Here is a 17,831-nt window from a genome sequence, read left to right as displayed (position 1 = left end):
TTCAATCGAGAAATTGGTTTGCTGTCCCATCCACCCAAAATGCCCTCTTCTTTTTGTTTCTTCTGAATTTGAAGAAAACTCTCATATATATTCAGAGTCTGGTACAACTCTTTAAAACTTGTGCAACTATTGCAATTAAAATGCATGAAAACAAATACATGATGATGCATTTATAAGTAACGGTTGCCATAACAGTTTCTCATATTCGGTTAGACATGCATCCACCATAATTTCTCTGAGAACTTGAGTGCTCTAATAGGGCAGCCTCCTGGACAGATATTGTCACCAATCCATCCCACTCATAGACGAAACAAGAAACCAGAAGATTACTTCTAACTAACTTACTCAACAATTACTGCTGATGTAACATTTCTATCAACGCCGCTTTGGGATGATTCCCATTCCCAATTCGAGATATGCAAAATACATTGCCGTCTTATGCAAGAAGCAGCTATGCTACGCCTCCTTTCTTCCTTCTGTAATCTTTGCTACTTGCTGCAGTTTCCACCCCAGAGAAACACGCTCCATATATAGACATTATTTCATCAGTAATGAGCCAAACAACCATGGCTTGTGTTCTGCTGTTCTCTTTTATTTTCATGCTTAGTTTCTCTTCACACTTTTTTCAGGAAACAAAAGCCATACCATTTCAAACTACACCAATAAATTCTACCATAATTGGGCAGAAAAATTTAGAAACGTATATTGTCCATGTAAGTTTGCCAGCTGATCCTCATTCTTCCAAGTTAGAAGACTTGGAAAGCTGGTACTATTCATTCTTGCCAGTAAATCCTACCACAGGGTTGAATGATGCATTGCGCATGGTTTATTCGTATCGCAAAGTTGTTAGTGGTTTTGCAGCCAGATTATCAGCTGAAGAGGTAAAAGAAATGGAGAAGAAAAAAGGTTTTCTGTCTGCTAGACCTGAAGCGCTCTTGGCCCTGCAAACAACCCACAGCCCTGACTTCTTGGGGCTGCATAAGAAGGTTGGCGGGTGGTCTGATGCAAACCAGGGAAAAGGTGTGATTATAGGTGTCATAGACACAGGAATTACACCTGACCATCCGTCTTTCAGTGATGAGGACATGCCACCTCCGCCACCTGAATGGAAAGGGCGATGCGAATATGGAAATCCGCCATGTAATAACAAGCTAATTGGTCTGAGGAGTTTCATTAGAGACAGGCCTGGGCTGCCATTTGATGAGGTTGGGCATGGCACTCATACTGCAAGCACAGCAGCAGGAAATTTTGTGGCAAATGCCAATGTGTATGACAATGCCAATGGTACAGCTGTTGGCATGGCCCCTCATGCTCACTTGACCATCTACGCTTGTTCCAGACATGGATGTCGTTCAGCTGATGTCTTAGCCGCAATTGATGCTGCTGTGTTGGAAGGCGTTCACGTTCTCTCTCTTTCGCTTGGTTTTGATTTCCCCATTTCATTATTATAGGACGAAATTGCTATTGGGGCTTTTGGTGCAATTCGAAATAGAGTTTTTGTGAGCTGTTCTGCAGGCAACTATGGTCCATTATACCAGTCCTTGAGAAATGGAGCACCTTGGATCCTGACAGTTGGTGCTAGCACAACGGACAGGGATGTAAGAGCTACAGCCGTACTAGGGAACAATCAGGAATTTGATGGACAGTCTTTTTTCCAACCCAAGGATTTCCAAACAACATTGCTACCCTTGGTGTATCCAGGCATGAATGGTGACCCATTTGCTGCAAGTGAAAAAGGATCACTGGACAATATTGATGTTAAAGCGAAAATAGTACTTTGTGATGGCTTTGGAGTGGAAACAGGAGAAACAGTGAGAGATGCTGGGGGCGCTGCAATGATTCTTATGAACCAGCAAAGCTCAGGATATACGACTTCTGCTGAAGTTCATGTTCTTCCTGCAACACAAGTGAGTTTTGCTGATGGACAAGCTATCAAAGCTTACATAAATTCGACATCTACCCCTAAAGCAACTATACAATTCAAAGGGACAATTATAGGAGTAAAAGATGCTCCTGCAGCAGCAGCATTCTCCTCAATGCAAGCCCTGGCATCTTGAAGCCTGACATTATTGGCCCAGGTGTTAACATTCTTGCGGCATGGAGTGAATCTGTCGAGGACAAGACAACAAAAAAATCAAATTTCAACGTGATCTCTGGCACCTCAATGGCATGTCCCCATCTCAGTGGCATTGCAGCCTTGATAAAAAATGCACATCCACGATGGTCACCAGCTGCTATTAAATCAGCTATCATGACTACAGCCAACTTCACCAATGTCACTAGTAGCCCAATCATAGATGAGAGGAGGGTGCCTGCTGACATATTCATGATTGGCGCTGGCCAAGTCAATGCTTCAAGAGCTCTTGACCCTGGGCTAGTGTATGACATCCAACCTAATGATTATATTCCTTATCTATGTGGCCTGGGCTACTCAGACCAAAACGTTAGGACAATTGTGGGTAAGCCAGTTACATGTTCCACTGTCTCCAGTATACCAGAAGCACAGCTTAATTATCCTTCATTTGCGATTCAACTTCCTCAGAATACTACTCAGACGTATTCAAGGATAGTGACAAATGTTGGGATTGCCGTTTCTTCTTATCATGTTGAAATAGAGGAAATTCCAGGGGTTGAAGTATCTGTTCAGCCTGAGGTACTTAAGTTCACAGAGTTGGATCAGCAGATGACCTATCAAATAACTTTTCGAAGAACAACCATGTCATCCAACAAGTCCTTTTTTGTCCAGGGAGCAATTACATGGATATCTGAGCACAGGGTTAGAAGCCCAATTGCTGTCTTATTAGCTGCAGATACGAGTTATGACAAAGAATTTATAGCTCTCGAACAATCTGAGCAGGTTACCAATACTGTGTAATTAGTTTTCCATGTATCACTGGAATGACATTGATTGTCTTGAAAAGTTAATAATCTTTATTGCTTGCATGCATTTCACTTGATGCATGAACCTGAAATTGCCGCTCCTTAACATAACGTAATTAACTAATAGCTTAGACTAAAATGCGTATATCATATTTTCCGCTCTCAAGTTTCAACTTTCAACAACAGACTTAGCGTGAATATCAAATCATGTATCCAAAATTAGCTTGACGACAAGTAAGAGCATACAGTGCGAGAACATACATCAATATCATGCATAGGTTATCTTGTGATTTGACTGCATTGAAGGGAAATCATATAGTAGAGAAATCGATCCAAGATGTAAGAAGAATATCTCGGGGGCCAATTTATAAGCCCAAATGTGAGTGTTTTACTCTGTATTCATGCTCACACCTCGGCTGAGATAAAGGGAACGAAGAGAATTGTGTGTATTTGACAATTTCAGCTCCAGATATCACGAAACTGTCAAGCCAAAATGTCCTGTTTTTACTCGGCAGAAATGACAGGAACAAGGCCCATGAAAGCAAGCAAGGAAGCGGAAGTAGATATAGTCTGTGTCAAACAACTCCACCACGCTACTAAAGAAATCTCCATCAGAAACATTATCAAACTTTTTATGCATTTTCCAGGAATGTCGAAGGATCATCTACGCATTGATTGCAACAATGATGGCGTCAATTATGTTCAAGGGTCGATTTTGTTGCTGTTACCAGTTGTTGCAGTGCTGGGAACTTCTGATGGTGATCTGGCTCTGGATGGAGAAAGCAAACAAAGATGGTCGTGCATCGGGGTACTGCAATGCTGACAAACAAGTGATGGGATAGAAGAGCCGATCACTTTAAGGGAAAAAGACATGAAAATCATGCAACAAGATCCTCAACTCGTGGCATTTGCTTCCTTGGATCCTAGTCCCTTGTGTCCTTAATGGCCCTCTTCGGCGAGTTGAAGGAATCCCACACGAATTGTCGTAGCAAGCACACCTCTGAAGAATGGGCTAAAACCATGTGAAAGTGGCCGTGTTTCATGTAACGGGAATGGTTCGATTCAATGGGCTTAAAAAGAATTTAAACTTGTTTGGAGAAACATGAAATGAACCCCCGACCAATAGTGGCTCTCTCCTTGATCCCGTTTACTCAGAGATATTTGTTTGGGGGAATAAAATCCTACCTATGTGAAAGTTGTATCCAATATATATACCTTTTCTTCTCTTCTTTTTTGGTCAAAAATTGAAAACGAACGTTCGATTAAATTAATTGTTACTTGGCCAATTTTCCCTAGATCACTACTCACAGTCATATATCCTAAATCCTAATACTGTATTTAGGTGCAAAATTAACTTCAAACTTTTATCCTCAAATGCGACAACAAAAATCAAGGATTCCCATCTCTTACCCCAAAAAAACACCAAAAAAATCACGAATGGTCCATATAATGCAAGAAGACAATTGATACAATCTTACAACTGATATAATGCAAGAAGACAGTTACTTTTTTTTTTTTTTTGGAAAAGATCAGTTAATTTAATGTGGAAGATAAAAGAGCTACTAAGTCGAAAAAAAAAAGCCACTTTTGGTGAAGAGGCAAACATTCAAATACTCGCTAAAATCAGTTTCCAATTGCAACTGGTTATTACTCCCCCCCCCCCCCCCCCCACATCAACACACAAACAAAATTCTACTTGAGGTTGTAAAAACTTTCTTGCTTAAAGACATGAGGGGTGTAACTTATGGTAACGTATTTAGCCTTAAAATCTCAAGCCCAAAAAAAAAAAAGACAAGCTTGGATAAAAATCATTGTGGAAATTTTCAAAGTGAAGGGGACTTGAGATAGATAGCATTCATAAAGTGCACAAATGAGTATTGAATAGTTTACTATTTGAGTCAAGCACTGCAGTTATTGTCAAGATGATATTTGTCAGACTCAGACATTTGAAGGATGAATTTGCAATCTGGAGGGCCAATCAAATAAATCGTTGTATAATATTGGATACCATGCATGCCTCCATCAAGTAAAGCTTTAAGCAATCCGACCTGTAAAGAACCACAACCTGATCTACTCCAACTTTTACCCCGTAAAAAGGATTTAAGTGGGATGGTCAAGCTTTTAAAGCATGATTAAGGTGGATTTTCTTCACCAATTCTAAAGCTTCCGTGATCCAGTTGCTGCTGCAAGACTTGACTGAGCTTTATTACCAGTCTTTGCAAGTGATACTCAGTTCGAAGTTCCTTTTCCTTGGAAATTGGTTAATGCCTTGAAAAAGTCAGGTTCCGAAGATCCCAACCGAAAAAGGAAAGTTTCATGTGTAAGTAGCCAAAGGACGGTCATGAATGGAAACAAGTAAAGGTTAAAGCAGATTACCGCGATATTTGGTCAAGAAAATGTTCTTCTTGATGCATTAATTATCTTTTTTGGACACTAACATATGCTAGTATAATTAGCAAACCTGATTATCCCCGAAAAGTACAAAACATCCCAACTCATAATCATAATACTTTCGGCCCGAAGAGAGAGAGAGAAATATCCATCTCAGGTTTTGAACGAACAGCATGGACAGTATATAATGTAACTTACACTCAAACGGGCATTGCCTAATTTTGGCAGGACCCTCCCTGTGACTACGAGAGGCACTCTTACATCAGAGAAAACACAATAACAAAAAGCAAGAAATTGTAGTACATATGTGCTTATCAAATTGATGCTGAGACTGCTTCTTTTGCCATGTACTAGCATATTAGCCAAAGCCACTTTCTCTTTGGTGAATTCTAATCAAATCATCCTCCTAAATCTACGAGTCTATTCCAAACTATGTAACAATGTAACAACAGTTGTGAGTTGTGACACCACCACGAGTGGCTGCAATACAACTCTCAATATGTAAATCCTGTTCATAGGCTACCAGTTATTCCACTTTGAGTCTATCTCTACGGTCCGAGGTCTAAGAAATACTACTATTTCCAAAAAAACTAATGGTGCTGGTCGGTAATGAATACTAGAACATAATACATGACCAGACAATCGTGAAATTCGGAAGCTTAAACTACATTGGATGGGGGCTCCACGCAGATAGCATAAATTCGTGTACGTTTTTCATAGTCTGAAATTAATACCTTCTACAAAATTGTCCAACTAGAATGAATGAATGAAAGGCAACCTTAATTTCATTAATCTCCATGTTTTTGTTGTTAGTCGGAAGAAATCAAAAGCTAGCTTTAAGTTTTTTTTGATGTTTAAGTATCTAGCTTGTGAAGAGAGAAAAGCACATGTATGTTATGATACCATACATTTCTCTCTTAAAAAATGAACCATTTGAAAAGTTCCCACAGGAACAAACTGCAACATGTATGTAAGTTGGTCCACATATGAAGAAAACAACCGAAAAGAAAGATTAAAAATTTTGTAAGCAGTTTAAAAGCTATTCCAATCTCCCTTGCCAAGGTAGGAGTTTACAAAGCACTCGACAGGGGAAGGAAGAAACAAGCTTGAATAAAGCTAATTACAGTAACCAGTCACGGGACGTTTAATTTTACATCTGAAAAACTATAAGGAAGTCAATAAGTTGGCCACCATTCCCATTTCTTATTAGGGTTGGGACTTGGGAGAGGAGTTTGTTAGGCATCACATGGGACTTGGATAAATAAAACCGGCATTGGGACATGTCCAAAAATCCAAATCATTGATTGGTTTTCCTAAACAACTGGTTCTTCACCTAAGCATGTCCCCTTCTCTTAATTCTCTCATGCACCAACACCTAAATTTCTAATAAAAATTTGTAATGTATGGACAGGGAGACACCACACCTCTTATTTGTCATTGCAACCTGTTGGCCTCCCTATCGGCCCTCTTTGTTTGATGATCTATTATTATTGTTTCTCAATTTAAATTCTCGTCTAGAAACAATGGACACAAAATCATTGAGATATTTTCCTAGAATATCAGGTGTGGTTCGAGAAGTCAACCTTAAAATCAACTTAAAGTTGTGGAATATTAATCTCAAATCATAACTTGTAAGAGCTTCTTACTAAACCATGTGATAAACGGGATATAAAACTTAGACCAAGTCTACCAAATACATTTCGAAATGGGAGTAGATATTGGTTTCATGGAGTTCTTGGTGGCAACACTATTGGCAACTAAAGCTTATATAGTGATGTCAACTCTATATCATATCCAGAATTTCATATTGTTTTAATAGTAATAAATACTATTTCAAGAACAATTGTACTCACTGACCTCCGGAACTGCAAATAGATTGTTATACACAAACACTTGGCTAGTAAATTTTTTCAGTGTGATGGTGCACGATGTTATGTAATCATCATATGTTTTTCTATATTTTGGTGGAATGGTTTGTAGATTGCTTCGCAGAAACGGAGTTAGTTGATAGTTTTGCAATGAAAGTTTAGTTCTCTTTATAGTAATCAACTAAATGTTGGGATCGAGATGTACCTCGGTTTTTAGAAACAGAGATAGTTTTTTTCTTTTTTTTGGTCGCTTTGCGTTTGTTTCTTTAGTAAATACGAAAGCAATTGCTAGATAGTAGTATTACTATAGTAGACTTTTACTTTTTTCTACTTGCAATTTGACTATTCTAACAAATACTAGTAATTTAATTACTTGATATTCTGCTAGATCGTTTGGATTGTTATTTTTTAGAGTTTTTATAAAAAAAAATTGTACTGTAACAATTCAATATACATGAGATAAAAAAAGATAATTGAGAAATATAGTTATGAAAAAAAAATTTTAAAAATAGCAATCTAAATAAGACCGACGTCAATAATAAGGAAGAACAAAACCGATAGTGCAGCAATAACAACAAATAACTAGTGTAGCTGCTGTAAATGCACGATCCATTTGCCCATCCTGTAAATGCATGTGAGAGAGCATATTACACTTTCGGCCAAATTATTTTATCAAAATTAGTGGTCATGAATAGTGATCCTGGCAGTTTATTTGTACTGGAATCTTAACTAGAAGAATTGCAAAACAGTTTAGTTTGTCTCGACTGCCAACAATAATGTTTGGTAGCAGAACTTACGCTTCGACTACAAGATGCTATTGTTTTATTAGTAGTTCTCTTCCTATTAAAAAGACCAAAACTAAAGGGGGTTTTCTTAATTTACTATAAAGTGTTTCCGTCAACGACATAAATGAACAGCTTTAAACTAACAATAGCCTAACCTGCCCAGTGAAAGTCGTAAATCAAATCCTGATTCCGAATTTATTTAGTCCTCATTTTCTTAATCAAGACCATGACCTCTCTTGTTCTTTTCCCCACTCTTTCTAATTCTTTTTGGTGTTCAATGAATTTTCTCTTACCGGTGTTGTTGGCATGCTTAATGGACGTCAAAACTGATCAAACATGCAAAATATATATATATATAATTTTTTTGTCAATCAGCAACATCTACATCTACTCTGCTCCTACTCCTATTTTGAACCGTTGATCTCTCACTCCACAAAAATTTAAGGTCATGTTTGAGTTACATTTTTCTGATTTTTTTGTAAAAAAATTATTGTAGCGATTTGATATATGTAAGATAAAAATATGATTGAAAAATATGTTCACAAAAAATATAATAAATTTTTACTTTTCCAACAAGACCTAAATCTTTTGTGGTGACCAGTAGTCCAAGAGCTGATCAAATATGCAAATGCTATACTGAATTTCACACTTCATAGCCATACCATCAAATATACAATGAAAGATATGTCTCCTAACTGCGTTCTTTATTCGCTCCATAATGTTGTTTTCAATTCTATTTTTAAGATGATGTGTGAGTGAAAACAATAAATGATTCATGTACGAAGCTTCAGTTGCAGTAAGGACATGTACCAACAGAGAAAGAAAAAAGCTATAAGGAACCAAAATGAGATAAATAATCGGGAGGGAGTTATAAAAAAAAAATAAAAAAAAAGCGCATGCATACGAAATTTGTTTTGCCTACAAGAATTATGCAAAGGAAAGCCCCCAACGCAACGCAACGCAACAGTGATGAAAATTTTCGCAGTAAAAAGGGGGAGACAAGAGTCAGACAACATGATTTTCATTTTTAAGCTTTAACTCAAATGTCTGTCGTTTAGAAAAAGCTACTGTACTAACTAACCCCCAATCTCAGAGCTTGAGATTTGCGCAGCTCCAACCGGTTAGTTCAGTTGTCCGTGAATCCCTTGAAGTTTCCAGGCACGTCCTTAGTCCGTCTTCATTCTTGAAGTTGAAGGTGGCCATCATTTTATAAGACCAGAGTTCTAAATGAGACCGAATTTGTACTATAAGACTACATTAAATATTCCAAGTAAATTCTAACGGTTGATCAAAACTTTGAGTTTGGACAGAATATTATTTGAAATGATTATTGTAATGTTTTTATGATGTGACATATGTGAAATAAAATGATAGTTAAAAATATAAAAAATATGAGTGGGTTGAAAAATGTATTTATGATAGAAGCGAAATATTATTTTAAAAAATTTAATTATGCAAAGAAACCAATTTTGTTCGAGCAACATCTGCATGGTACTTACGTAGAAGAAAATCACAGACAAAGAAAAAATGAACCTTACTAAAATAAGTAAAGATCATACCTACCAATAAATGCTACATTAAATAGTTCAAGCAAGTGGCATGGATTAGCATAATTAATCTTCAAAACAAGTTCTTTTAATGTATACCAAAATTATTCTCGTTCTAATAAGCTATTGAACCTATAACTCAAACAACGTACTTAAAAAGGGTGGACTTGTGTGACTTTTGTAAGTATCAATTTGGGTTGAATCAACTCGCATGTTTGCAAAGCAATGAAAACATTATTATTATTATGTTTCCACGTCTTAAATCTTACTCCCTCCCTTTTTTTATAACTGACGTTTAAGGTTTTGCACACCAATTAAGAAAAGTTTTTCATTGTTTAAATCTATACACTACTTTCCTTTTGTACCCTTATTAATTGTCCAATTCACCCATGTTTTCTCTCACTAGAGTATTAAATGGTGCTGTTTTACTAGGCCAAAAGCAATGCAAACTAACTCCCACCAATTATGAAAAGAGAGATAAAAGGGTAAAATTGTGAAAAAATAATTAATGCTGCATGGGGATAATAAAACGACAGATAAAAGTACTTAAGAGCAAATTTCTTAAACGTCAGTTATAAAAAAAGGGAGGGAGTATGAGATAACACAAGATTTGATGTCCAAATTGTCATTCAAATCAAATAATGTGCTGGGAATTGGCGTGGTTTGTGGTCTTCATTTCAAGATCATAAATGTCTCGAGCTCTTTCTATCTGTCTGAATTTTGTCTCCTGCTTATTTCCTAAATGCTCAAGCTAGTTGGAAATGATGATTAGTTGGGGGTTACTTAGAACTTACAATTAATCCACTTCTAAGATTAGTGGATCCAAGATTTAGTGGTGTAAGATAAGATGTCTGTTGGACCAAAAAGACCTCAAGCAACAATCCATTGGATAAAAAGCCTCTTCAGCTTTTCCAAAGTGAAGCAAATCATCGCCCCCCCGCAGTACTTTTATTTTACTGCTTTTTTAAAAAAAATCTTTTTTTTTTATTATCACACCTTTCCAGCAGCAGGACAGTAGCTTTTAAAAAAGTGAAAAAAGGAGGCGGTAAACCCAATCAACAGTAACACTTACAAGTGAGTCACCCCCGACCTCGCCGCCATTTATTTGCTTTCGCGGCCTCAACCAATTGACCTTCATTGACCAACGCTCCTTTATCTCTGCGCGTTCAAATCCTCCAATTACACGTTGCCACGTGTCATTGCTGCGACAATGACCGCTGCTGCGCTGAATCCTTCGAGGACGCAAAGACGATGCTGGGATTTTTTTTTATAACTCTTGTTAAAATTTGTGTGTTTTTGTTTTATTAATTAATAAACTTCAATTAGGAAATCCGATGTATTTCCATCCTGTACTCTACCAAAAATAATTTTAAAAAATGGATAGCAATGAATATGTCACGTTGTTTGGACACTTGAATTTTTTTTTTTGGATAAAAAAAATTTGAATAAATCTTATATATATTGACAGTATAAACACTATTATCATTAGATTCATGACATGTGTACAAAAATTAAATTTCAAATTCAAATTTTGTATAATTAGCATTCATCTAACGCTGATAGTGTATGCACTGTTATTGTAGAAAAAATTAATCCAAAAAGTTTAGGTGAGTCGACCACTATTACAGGTCTAGACATGCTTGCGGGATCATAGAGCTCTTATAAATCGCCTATCAATAGAATTTTCCCGTCGATAGCGAAATTTGAGTACACAACTTTTTTATGAGAAAATAATTCGTTCTTATTAATTGAATTAATTTGTGTTGGCGGGGCACTTGAATGTGCAATTATGGCTCGAACCAACTTATGGCTTGTAATATTCTGCCTACAACTTTTCTGTATCGTGGCCCAAATATTTTTGTCTTCATATCTTACCAAAATCACATGATTAGTAGCAAATAGGTTGAAATAAACTGTCACTACATGATTTAATCTTTAGAAAAGACACATAAATCTCGATAATTGCAATAAATAAAATAATATATCGAATCACATTAGTGCGATGGTCTCTTTTTCATTTTTCAGTTCTCCTAAGCAAATTGGGCTGTGTGAAACGCAGAACGTTGGTTACTTATTTTTTGAACATATATTCTTTTGAGTATAATTCCACCACAATTGATTTGTAGTATTTTACTTTTCCAGGTTTTTAAAGATATTTATAGAGTCGGTCCAAGTTTGATTTTATAACGCAGAAGTATGTGGTTCATGATCAGTACTATCTAGTAATTTTGTATGCAATGATAATTGATAAAAAGGAAAAAAATTGATAATTAATAAATACTCTCATTTCGTTACTCTTTTCTCTTTGTCCATGATAATTGATAAATACTTCACATTTTGCCAGCCAAAATTAAAAAGAAATGAGCAAAGAAATGAAAGATACATTTTTTCAAGAAATCAATGAATGTCACCACGGCCAAAAAATCTGCTGATAAGTCTGGGACAAAAAAATTGAAAAAAAAAAAAGAGAAAATATTTTTGGTGGTCAAATATGATGATGACATAGGAGGATGGTTGGACCCAGACGACAGTGGGCCGGTTGGCCCTTGGCCCTGCAATCAGAGAAAAAAGAAAGGGTCGTCATTTAATCCTTCTAAAATAAGTGAAAGACACTTACAGCGAGTTTACTCACTGGGACAACAAATTGGTGTCCCCTCCCAAGTCCCAAACCAGGGTAATAAATCCCCATACAGTCACTATGGAAAAAAAAAACAAAAAAAAAAAAAAGACTCGGCAAAATAACAGGGAAAGAAACAAAGAAGGAGAGAGTCCGGTGTGTGTATTTTGGGTGGGGATAGGGACTAGAGGGAGGGGAGGAAAGAGGAGAGAGGAGGAGGGCCACTTTATTGCCTTTTTCATGATGCACGCATCCATTGCAGAGCAGTGACGGGTACTCTGTGCTGCTGCGACAATAAGAGGGATTGTACAGTAGGACAAGAAAATTTAAAAGAAAAAAAAGGGGAGAGGAGAGAAAAAATAAAAAATAAAGCAGTCTGTCCCAGTCTATAGAGCCTATGGCCTAGAGTCTAGAGTGAAGGGAAGAAAACTGAGAAAGGGTGGAGAGGAGAGGGAAAAAGAAAGAAAAGAGGAGGGAAAGAGAGGGGGGAAAAAAACAAGCCAAAGGGTATGGGTATGGGGCTGAAATGGTGATATGGAGCTCAAAAGAAAGAGAAAAATCTGGTGGAAGAAACAAGTTCATCTCTTTGGTCTAATGGATTTTTGTAAGGATTGATGGTTGCTTTGAATTTCTCCTCGAAAGAAAAATTCAACTGCTTCATATCCTTGCTCAAATCGTCACGGAAGTGAGAAAAATCCCATCTTGAAGCCACAGGCAAGCTGAAAATGCTCGTATTTTTTCCTTGTTCCTCCTCCTTCGAATTTGTGCAGCCTCTGGTTTTAATCTGTTTGGGTTCATTTTTTTGGTTTTGCAGATGCTAGGAATGCAGTATAATACTAACTTGCAAACAAAAGGGGTGCTGGAAGTTGGTTGTTTTGCTTCTTCAATCTCCTCAGCTGAAGCAAAGTGCAAGAAAGATGGAAACTTTACAAGCAATGAGCCCATTTCTGTGCTGGACACCCGGAGTCCTAGCCCTTCAACTTCGACATCCACTCTTTCTTCCTCTTTTGGTGGCACAAATGGTGGCGGCACCAGTGAAAATACACCCAACCTGGTGGTAGGTTCTCACAGAAACACCCTGAAAGGAGCCGCACCGCTGGACCCCATTACCACCGCCTCCGCCACCAACGGAGAAGGTGGTGGCGTAAAGGAGGAATGGGTGACTGAGCTTCCGGCTGGCCTGGAGCTGAGCCAAGATGGGCCAGAAAGATACAATCTTGGATTGGAAGATTGGGAGACTTTTTTATGTGAATCGACAGGCCAAGACCAGTCTCTTATCAGGTGGATTGCTGGCGACATTGAGGACCCTTCTTTCAGCTTGAAGCAGTTATTACAAGGCGGAAACTCAAGTGAGATCGAGAGCAATGTGGGTGTTGGCGGTATTGATCAGAGTTCTGGATTTGAGGCCTTGGCCACAGGTGGTTGTACAGCCAACAATGGTAATGTGTTGCCAACCTTAAGTTCTTCTCCTTTAGGCCTTTCTGGTTCTGGGAATTCTTTTGATAGTAACAACGGAAAATTCGGCTCTGTCCCAAGCTCTTTAAACTCGAACAACAAAAATGGGAATTCTCAAAATCTATTTCCATTACCACCCAACAGTTCACTTGGTATGCCTGATGGTGTAAATGTTGCTCACCAACAGCAGCTTCAGTTTGCCACCATCCCTGAGCAGAAGTCTCCTAATTTTATGCCTCATGTTATGATTAGTACTCCTCAATTTCAGAATGCTCCAAATCTGAATCTTTTGAATTCATTGTTGTCTTGTACCAATCAAGACCAGCCTCAACCGAAGAGGCAGAATTTGGGGATTTTGAACCCAGCTGCAAGCTCTCAGATCCCTAAAGTCCCACTTCTTGATCCGGATCCCAACCTTCTGCTCAGAAAGCAACAGGAGCTTCAATTTGGGTTGGGACAACAGTTGAATTCGCTTCCTTCCAGCAATCCCCAGCAGAAGCCATTTATTGTGCCCAAGCAGGAGGTGGCTGAGGGGAATGGCAATTTACTAGTTGCACGCCACCAGCAGCAGGTTGTTTATGACCAGCTTTATAAGGCCACAGAGTTAGTTCTGGCCGGAAATTTCTCACACGCGCAAGGGATATTGGCGCGGCTCAATCACCAGCTCTCTCCTGCAGTAAAACCTTTTCAAAGGGCTGCTTTTTACTTCAAGGAGGCTCTACAGTTGCTTCTGCTTTTGCCTAACAGAGCTATCTCGCCTTCTCTGAGGATTCCTACACCATTGGATGGTATTTTCAAGATGGGGGCTTATAAAATGCTCTCTGAAGTTTCACCGCTTATCCAATTCAAGAATTTTACCTCCAATCAGGCCCTTCTTGAAGCCCTTGATGATGCAGCAAATATTCACATTATAGACTTTGATATTGGTTGCGGTGCTCAGTGGTCTTCTTTTATGCAAGAGCTTCCCAGGAAAAATAGAGGGGCAACTTCTCTGAAGATTACTGCCTTTGCTTCTCCTTCAGCCTACCATTCGGTTGAGATTAGCCTTATGCATGAAAGTCTAACGCATTTTGCTAATGATCTTGGTATAAAATTCGAGCTTGAGGTGGTGAATTTTGACTCTTTTGACCCAAGTGGTTATTCAGCATCTTCATTCAGGTCGTCCGAGAGTGATACGATTGCTGTAAACTTTCCTTTGTGGTCTGTTTCTAGTCGACCGACTATACTACCTTCACTGCTCTGCTTTATCAAGCAGCTTTCACCTAAAATTGTGATAATGTTGGATCATGGGTGTGAAAGGTTTGAACTTCCTCCGTCCCATCACCTGCTTAATGCTCTCCAGTACTATGAAGTATTCCTGGACTCAGTTGATGCTGCTAACATGGCTTCAGATGCTGTTAACAAGATTGAGAGGTTCCTTATTCAGCCTACAGTTGAAAGCATTGTGTTTGGCAGACTGCAATCACCGAACCAAATTCCGCCCTGGACAAATCTCTTTGCTTCTGCGGGGTTTTCATCAGTACCAATCAGTAATTTTGCTGAAACCCAAGCTGAGTGTGTTGTCAAGAGGAGCCAAGTTCGAGGATTTCACGTAGAGAAGCGCCAAGCATCATTGGTGTTGTCTTGGCAGCGGCGTGAGCTCTTGTCAGCCTCAGTTTGGAAGTGCTGAGAAATTTCAGTATTGTTAAGCAAGAAGATTGCTGCAGCATTGCAACTAACTCTACTCTTAGATATCGAGGCAATAAAATTCTGAACTGAAATGGTACCACCTCCTATGTAGTAGTTAATTATTGTCCTCCTATGTTGTAGTTAATTATTGTACTATGTTCTTGCTTGCGTATCTCTGTGTATTGCAATGTAGTCTATCTTCTAGACTGATTGTCTCTCCTGATGGAGAAACTCCTAACTGCAAGTTTAGTAGTCTTGTTAGAGTAATTCGAAATCTTGCTCCTGTGTATCTTGATATATTACTAGTAATTAGTTTTTGAGTGGCTATGTAGTGCTTTCTCTGGCCCTTTCCTGATGGCAGGGATCATCCATCCCATGTCTGCTAAGAACCATGATATTAGATGCGGAAAAACAAACCAAGGTGCTGTGGCTAACATGCACTTGGTTGGAGAGTTATTACCATTTCTTGTTTTTTAAACTAGTCCAGTTAGTCATATTTAGTTATGATGTGAAGACCTTTAAGATCATCTCGTTTGTATACGTTTCTGGAACCCATCTTCCTCCCCTGTCCATGTGTTTTTCAAATCGTTTAGTGCCATGTTTCTTATGATCAAAATCTTGCGTTTGCCTGTGAATGATCCTGATCTTGACTGCTGTTTTTGCTAAAAACTCAGAAAGGTGGCATGTAGAACTTGGGGAGATGGTCTAGTGCGTTTTGCTTTACCTTGTATGCTTACGTCAAAATTGAACATTAAACTGGAGTGATTCATGATGCCGCATTTGTATTCTAGTTACTAGAAATTCTTTAGATTGACATCAGAGTGTTTTTTTGCTCTGCAATTGTCGTCTGTTTTTTTGCTTCTAAACGTGGAAGTTTCATTTTGACGAGTGTCTTTTTAACTTTTCTTGTTATTTACGTTAAAGTTGTAGGAATTAGTCGTCAGGTGGTGGGGTCATTTAGGCAGGCGTTACCCGGATATTTAGTTCGGCAAAAAGTGTGACTGAATGAGATGCTGCCTGAAACTTGACGGGTTTTTTGTTCTTTGTCATCAGCAGAAAACTAGCACTTATCACTTGAGCTTGTCTTCGGTTTCTTGCAAGAATTGGAATTGAACTGGAATTGAAATCGGTATTCTGTGGGGTATCAGTAGTAAATCTCCCGTTGAATCCAATTCTAATTCTCTATTTCGATTCCAATTCCCATGAGGAATCAATCACAACAGCTCAAGTCAAATTCCGGTTTGCTCGACTGGTTTTCCATTTTGTGCTTTGAGATGGATGCCCTTTTTTTGTCTGTGTCTTTGTTTTTTTTTGGGGGTAGTGAGGTGGTTGTGGCTGCTGCAGAATGTGAGTGGAAGTGAACTGGTTGCAGCTCTAGTTTTGAATAATTCGGTGGTGTTTGAGCCTTATTAAGGGATTCGGTACTCCTTGCTAGCATCAGAAGTTGGAACTTCCAAATGATTTAGAGTATATTTTTAGATCTTGTTTCAAGACTCAGATTAAGCTGTGTGTGTGTGTGTATATATATGTATATATATTTGTGAAAGGATTAGACTTGAGGCTTAGACATGAAAACAGAGAAGTTCAGGGAGGTTGAACTTTCTAACATTTGGCGGCATAGTCATGTTTTCAAGAATGATCATGATCACTTTCTGCTTCAAATATTGCAATAGTTTCGCAAAACAAAGGCCATTGTGTCTTTTAAGGTTTCAACATTAGCGATAGTGTCTTGTCTATTGTTGCATTTTTAACCCAAAAAATAAAAGTTAAAATAAAACTGGCGGCCCCAAAAAACCCCAAAAAAAAGAAAAGAAGAGGGAAGTTGATGTTGACTATATCTGTATCCGAAGTCCTTGAAGTATTAAAGGGAAGTCCTTGAAGTGTTAAAGGACAGTAATAGAGGGATCAGTGTATTCATTCTGGTGTAACTTGTGAGTATGATATATGATTGTGAATTCTTTATTGGTCTGCAATTATTAATTAGTAGGGTGGAAATTAGTAGCATTCTATGCTAGTGTTGTTTAAAGACGAATTGTTCCAATGCCCATATGATTGAAGTAGTAAATGTTAAAGAGAGAGGTCGGCCGTCTATTCATCTGGATTTCATTACGCCAGTAATGACTGTCGGATGGCTCTTTTTATCATTCACAAATTGCAATTAGTTTATTCGTCCACTGAAGCTGACCACATGGGAGTCATATTTGATTGAAAGTTGAACCCCTCCCCTTTTCAATAGCAAATTTCTTTGTCGCATTTGAACTTGAATAATCTCAGCCTTGTTGATACACCCTTTGTTTAGAGCAAACCAAACACAAGAATTTCTATACTAGATTTATCTAGTAGACGGCCGAGAAATTCAAACTAGGCGACCTCAATATTCTAGAATTTATGTGGGGAATCCATCTAATCATAGTTGGAACCTATATATATATATAAAACATTGGAACTTAATAGTAAGATGATGATGATTATCGACCACAATCATCATTGGACAGGAGCTCAGTTGTCTTTCGCTTGAGTAAACTAATCCACTAGTTTTAGTGTTCAAGTGACGTGGATCACAAAACTCCTCCCAAAAGTACGTAGCTCCAAACCATTGAGCTTAGCTCAGTGGCTAACA

General features: G+C 38.2%; 1 protein-coding gene and 1 pseudogene across 1 annotated transcript; both read left to right on the top strand.

Moving 5' to 3' along the window:
• The first annotated feature begins 566 nt into the window (after nucleotides 1–566).
• On the top strand, nucleotides 567–2,930 carry LOC113703938 (subtilisin-like protease; annotated as a pseudogene).
• Nucleotides 2,931–12,155: 9,225 nt separating this feature from the next.
• LOC140012915 (uncharacterized) lies at nucleotides 12,156–15,538 on the top strand. The gene is made up of 2 exons (XM_072061465.1): nucleotides 12,156–12,802; nucleotides 12,903–15,538. Exon 2 carries the CDS (start codon nucleotides 12,903–12,905, stop codon nucleotides 15,210–15,212), a length of 2,310 nt encoding a protein of 769 aa, XP_071917566.1. The 5' UTR covers nucleotides 12,156–12,802; the 3' UTR covers nucleotides 15,213–15,538.
• Nucleotides 15,539–17,831: the final 2,293 nt, after the last annotated feature.

This window comes from Coffea arabica, chromosome 8e (assembly GCF_036785885.1).
Source record: "Coffea arabica cultivar ET-39 chromosome 8e, Coffea Arabica ET-39 HiFi, whole genome shotgun sequence".
Lineage (NCBI taxonomy): Eukaryota > Viridiplantae > Streptophyta > Magnoliopsida > Gentianales > Rubiaceae > Coffea > Coffea arabica.
Note: the sequence above shows the minus strand (reverse complement) of the source record. Positions and strands in the feature narration are given on the sequence as shown.

Coding starts and splice junctions, on each gene's coding strand:
- LOC140012915 (XM_072061465.1), top strand. CDS start 12,903: ATGCTAGGAATGCAGTATAATACTAACTTGCAAACAAAAGGGGTGCTG.